The sequence below is a fragment of the Danio aesculapii genome, chromosome 20 (assembly GCF_903798145.1).
Source record: "Danio aesculapii chromosome 20, fDanAes4.1, whole genome shotgun sequence".
Classification (NCBI taxonomy): Eukaryota; Metazoa; Chordata; class Actinopteri; order Cypriniformes; family Danionidae; genus Danio; species Danio aesculapii.
The window spans coordinates 3,870,479-3,876,478 of record NC_079454.1 but is presented as its reverse complement, the minus strand read 5'-3'; the positions used below and the strand labels follow the sequence as shown (position 1 = coordinate 3,876,478).

The 6,000-nt window shown below is 36.2% G+C and overlaps 1 protein-coding gene across 1 annotated transcript in view; it reads left to right on the top strand.

The window, feature by feature from the left end:
• traf3ip2a (TRAF3 interacting protein 2a) overlaps positions 1-436 on the top strand; it is a 12,118-nt gene extending 11,682 nt beyond the window's left edge. The window contains exon 10 of the mRNA XM_056445579.1: positions 73-436. Within this exon, the coding sequence (XP_056301554.1) occupies positions 73-219 (147 nt within the window). The 3' untranslated portion in view covers positions 220-436. The remainder of the gene's footprint in view (positions 1-72) is intronic.
• The last annotated feature ends 5,564 nt before the right edge of the window (positions 437-6,000 follow it).

Below are 6,000 nucleotides of genomic sequence, written 5' to 3'. Positions count from 1 at the left end.
TTTGCTGCAAAATAAGAGATGATGCTACCTTTTTAACCTATTTTAGCTGACTTTACTCTACTTTTTTTGCAGACTCATGTTCCTCTGTGGCTGCAGAGCACTCGTCTGTACCGATGGCCTGAAGATTCAAAGGACCTATTACTGCGTTTGCTTAGAGAAGAGAAATACATTGTCCCTCCAATGGGCAAAGAGCTGATGCTCACTATCAAGCCCCTATAAGACATAATCTCATGACATCTTCTGCATTAATGAATGCAGTTTCAGTGCTATAAAACGGTCTTAAACCCTGACTGGAGATAATTGTGACAATTATTGATCGAAAAATGCAGATAAGTTAGTAGTTTACTATACAATTATTTTACAGTTTAATTTACAATATAGATGGTTGCATGGTTAAATTTTTGCCAGTGATTTTATCAGTCTTGTAAGTAAAAAAAATAAATAAATAAACCTCATTACTTGCTGCAGATACTTTATTTCTCATTACATTATCCTTTTTATCAAACAAAATCTAGAATTGTGTTTAGTTTTTTTTCTAAAAGAGCCGAATAGTAAATATATAGGACAAGGATGTCAAACTCGGTTCCTGGAGGGCAGCAGCCCTGCAGAATTTAGTTCCAACGCTGCTTCAACATTATCAAACCTATGCTGCGTCCCAATTCGCATACTCATACTACACCCTAAAAGTATGTACTTTTTTTGTGAAGGAAAAGTACACTTTTGAGTGTGTAACAGAGTATGCAAGCTTTTGGGACATACTACTTACTCGTTAACAGATCGTTGTGTTGCTTAGTTACGAGCCCTGTCAATCATCCACACATCATCCACATTTCTTTCATATTAAATTTTCTACCTTATTAGAGAAGCAGCAGCAGCAGGTTAATCTCCCTAGTCTTTCATGCTGAGAAATCTCCTCAGGTCTTTGGATAATTCTGCATTCAGACGTTAATGTCCAAACACGTCTTTATGTAAGTTCAGTATTGTTGTTGCAGATGAAATATAACACAGAAAACGCGATTAAAACATGTTCCAGCGGGCTAGATATTAATTAACAGTCATACAAACACCTTTACCGAAGCCTCTACTTGACGGTTGGTCTCGCGCATCTATCATGTTTGTAGTTTTTTTACACTTTTCACCCGCGTTTGTAGTTCTAAATCGAATTCACGTCCTACGCGCAATGTATTGTGGGCAATATCAGCGGTTAGAGTATGGATGCTTCTACACTTCGAGTTTTTACCGGAAATAGTAAACCATACCTTTGGCATACTCTTTTCAACATACTACAATTTGGGACATACTAATTCTACTTTCAAATACTATTTAGGACGCATAGTATGCGAATTAGGATGCAGCACTAGTCTCAAAACTAATGTAATTAGTCGGATCAGGTGTGTTTTAATTAGGGTTGGAACTACACTGTGCAGAGCTACATCCCTCATGGAGTTTGACACCAGTGCTTTAGGTCCTAGGTGTACATAGGTTTTACTAAGACTCAAGCTGCGGTCACACTTGACTTTTCTTCCCATAGACTTCCATTCATATGCACGCGAATGCGTCAGACCGGAAACGCGGGGTCATGCGTGAAGTTTCGCAGGTTGCTGCGGTGCAAAGTTCAAGCTTGGTGAACTCTAACCTGCGAAATCGCATCACTTGGCTGCATGGGACCAATCGAGGATCAAAACAGGACCTCTCTGGACAGAAATTTAAAACATGGAGCGATCGCTGGCTTTTTAAAATGTCTAATAAGCTTGTTTAATCCCGCCCCTTTTCGCAGCGCAGCACGATCAGAATTTCGCACACACAAAGCCCGGTGTGACCGTAGCTTTATATGCTCTAAAGTAGGGGTGTCAAGCTCAGTTGCTGGGAAGGCCACAGCACTGCAGAATTTAGTTCCAACCAAGCCTGAAGAACTTGATTTATTTAATTAGAAGTGTTTGATTATGTGTATTTAATGCTGTAGTAAAATTATTTTGTGTGTTTATAAATGTAAATGTCTATTTCAAAATGCATTCTCTCTGCAGAGTCATGTTGCACAAAACAAAATTCATGTTTCAGACTTGAAACAACCCAGCTAGCAAAATTCACGTGGCTCAAATCCAGCCACTTTTGGCGAATATTTGCCACAGTAAGCTCTGGCTAATGTGGATTTAAGTATAAAGTGGCCCAGAGAAGGTTTGACAAATGTGGCCCAGTTACCTTAAAACATATGTGGACCACTTTTGTAAAATATTAGGCACTGTAAGCTCTGGCTATTGTGGCTGTGAACCTATTGTAGCCCAGATGAGTTATGGCAAATATGAGCGAGTATCTCTGGCTAAAGATGGTATGAGCTCAAAGCAGCTGAGGTAAGATGTGACAAGTACACAGCAAAATCCTCAGAGTAAAAATTACTCAATTCAGAGAACATTTGGTCCCTCTCTAAACTGAGTAAAATTTACTCAACAGCAGAGTTAAAGTTCATGAGACAATGATGGGGTTAATTAAGTGATGATTGAGCACTGATGATGAACACCTGCGGTTAATAAACAGAAACAGAAGAGAAGCAGCAGCAGCTTCGCTCATTTCTTACCTGTTTGACTTTATTTCTGTCAGATGTTCACAAAAGTACATATGAGATTTATTGAGAATTAACTGTTTTAGTTATTTACATTTTACAAAAAAAAAAAAAAAAAAAAAACATGTTTCCCACATCATGTCACCATCATGGAGAAAAGTGGTTGATTTACTTGCGCTCTTTGACTTGATCACTAATCTTGATATATCTATGTTATCAATGTTAAGTATAAAGAGCAAATATGATCAGGTTGATTGATTCTTATGCTTGATATGAGTTACCATGAAAGAGTATATGTTTGATTTTGCAAATTAAATTTAAATAGTTGTTTATCATTTTAGAAACAAAATTCAGTCTTTTTCAAGAGAATGGACCTCAGCTGAGGGTTTTATACATTTTTATAACACACTGAGCATCTGAGTCACTTTAGAAACACAGACATCAATAATCAGCGTATCTATCTCAACAGTGGTTAGAGATTTTATTTATTTTTTTGGCTGCAATGTATGCTAAGAGACTCAAACAACAACCATCCATAGTTCCCAGCATGCACTGCAGGAAAAAAACTCACCATAGTTGAGAAGCACACGCTGATTCTTTATGTCTGTGTATTTTGAGTGTTTCAGATGTGTTTTATGATCTGATAAAAGTATTGCTGAGTTCTATGTTCTTAATACAGTGCTCCTTATGTGATAATACATTATTCAAACTTAACAGGTCAAAATTAATATACTGATTTGACCAGTGACCAGATCACCACAGAATCAATTATCCAGAGCACAATTGCTCTCTTTATGTAATATTTGCCACAATATATTATTTGGCATACAAAGAGAAACAAACTTTAGAAATCGAGTCAGAGTCCAAGTAAAGTAACTGCTGTTCTCCTCAATGGTGACACCTTAAACACAAAAAGTGGTGGTTTTTTTTATGTTAATTGTTAAGTAAAAAATGACTTAGTTCTTAATAATATCACTATATGGAATTTTTCAGAGTCTGGCAAAAATAAGGCCAAACAGGTTGGTAATAAGTAAAGCTGTCGTTTGTGGAGTTGCTCAATGATCCTCTGCTGAAACTTTTGAGAGATTTGATGTGTTTTATTTCAGTTAATTTCATCTACGACTGTGACTGAAATCAGTTGTAATTTTGTGTTTCTCTTCTGTTTCTGCTTATTAACCGCAGTTGTTCATCATCAGTGCTCAATCATCACTTAATTAACCCCATCATTGTCTCATTAACTTTAACTCTGCTGTTGAGTACATTTTACTCAGTTTAGAGAGGGACCAAATGTTCTCTGAATTGAGTAATTTTTACTCTGAGGATTTTGCTGTGTATGGTACTGTTATCTTAAAACATATGATCCGTCACTTTTGGTAAAGATAAAGTGCAGTGATCATTTGATAATTATAGGGGTCAAACTATAGCTCTTTGACATGGCAGATAAGAGTAATAATATACACTATAAAACTTTTCATTGTAAATTTACAGAATAATACTGGCAGCTGGGTTGTCAGCCACATACTGTTTTTACAGTGCAAACCTTTTACCCATTAGTCCCACAGCAAAATTCTCAGTTTTAAATAAAAACTTACAAGTGTCCACACTACTGAGTGCTCAAGAAACAGTGAAACACAACTGCAGATAACAAGTGGTGCTCACTGCAGAGCCACTTGGGAAGAGCTGAGCTCCAGCAAGGGGGAGCTTGAGCTCCAGCTCCTCCTTCTTTAAACTTCTTCTACGAGTGATGTCACTGGGGGTTGGGGTTAGGAGTGGGGTGTTTGTACGCATTGAAACAGCTTACAGGAGGAGCTCAAGCTCAAGCTCCCCCTCACTGGAGTTCAGATGGCTCTGCAGCGAGCAGTGTCTCGAAGATAATGAGCTAATTATATAATAAATGAGGATCAGTGATTAACAAATTCTGTTTACAAAAAGAAATACTAAAGAAGAAACAGAAAAAAGAAAAATACAGACTACAACTGACTTCAGTCAAAGCTTTGTAATGAAATCAACTGAAGTAGAACAAATTATTAAATCCCAAAAAACAGCACTCCACAAACAGCATCACCAGCTACACTTAGTATTAACCTGTTTAATTTTGTCTAACTACTACAAAAGTTCTTGAGATAAAACTTTACATTTAAAGTCACCATCATGAAGAAAAGAGTTTGCTTTATTTGGGCTCTTAGCGCTGAACGTATTAATTTATTTGGGCTGCTGTAACTTTTAAGAGCTTTGTTTGAAAAGTATATTCATTATAGCAAACAAGCCAAATAAAAAATAAAATTTCAGTTGATGTTGATTTTGTTTTAAGCGAGGCACAACCTGTGATGAAATGATATAATTCACTGATGTTCACCAACATTTAATCCTTTATTAAATGTAACAGGACAGTGATAATCACCACACAGACACACTCTCAGTTCTCTGTTTTATCTCACTCAAGTCCAAATCAGTTTTCATTTAACAATAAACTCTTTTTACAATCAAACATTTTGTTTCTCTTGTTTTCTTTAAACACACAATAACAAACACACAAAGTTGCATAACGTAATAATAATAATATACATAATTAAATAATATATATTAATAAGTAACCTTTATATATATATATCTACACTTTTACAAATAATCTCATACATTAAAAATAAAGAAAATTATTTCAGTCTATCATCACATAGAAATTGGATCGTATAGTAGTTATTTTGTTACAATTACATACCTGCAGTTTATTAAAGACCGGACAGTGATAATCACCACACAGACACACTCTCAGTTCTCTGAGGTCGAAAACAGAGAGAAAAGTGAACCACTGTCCCCATTAACACTGAAGCAGATTAACAACTCAAAAATACATGACTACAAAGACACAAACTGGACATAATATGACATAATCTATTGACAATTTTAACTGTATGACGATTTAAAGACATAATCCACCTTTTTTACTATGTTTAAGTAGCAAAGTCGATAGAAAAAGGACATTAATCCGCCATTAAAAAATTGGCGCGGGCGGTAACTTAAAACAAGGCAATAACAGCTCATAACACGAAACTCTCTTTATACTGAAAAATAATGCTTAACAAGCACAATATTTGACTCAATCCAGTATCAAACGGATGGCTGACATGAAACACTGTACCGAAGCATGATCCGAAACACCCAGGTCACGTGACTAAAGTGTTTCGAAACACCTGGTCATGTGACTAAAGCGATTCAAAGCAATAATCCGTTCAGAACGATGGTTCAGAAGCGTTTCGAGACCTGGATGTTCTGCATTTGACTGACAGGGTCAGATATATGTTTCTCTCTCGCATGGCCTAAAGTGGACCCTGCGTGTGCGTGTTGTAAAAGGCTTGAAATGACTTTTGGGTTCGAATCCCGACTTGTACAAATACTCCAAAATCATGATTTTATGTATTTTAATCATGTTACTGTTTATGTTG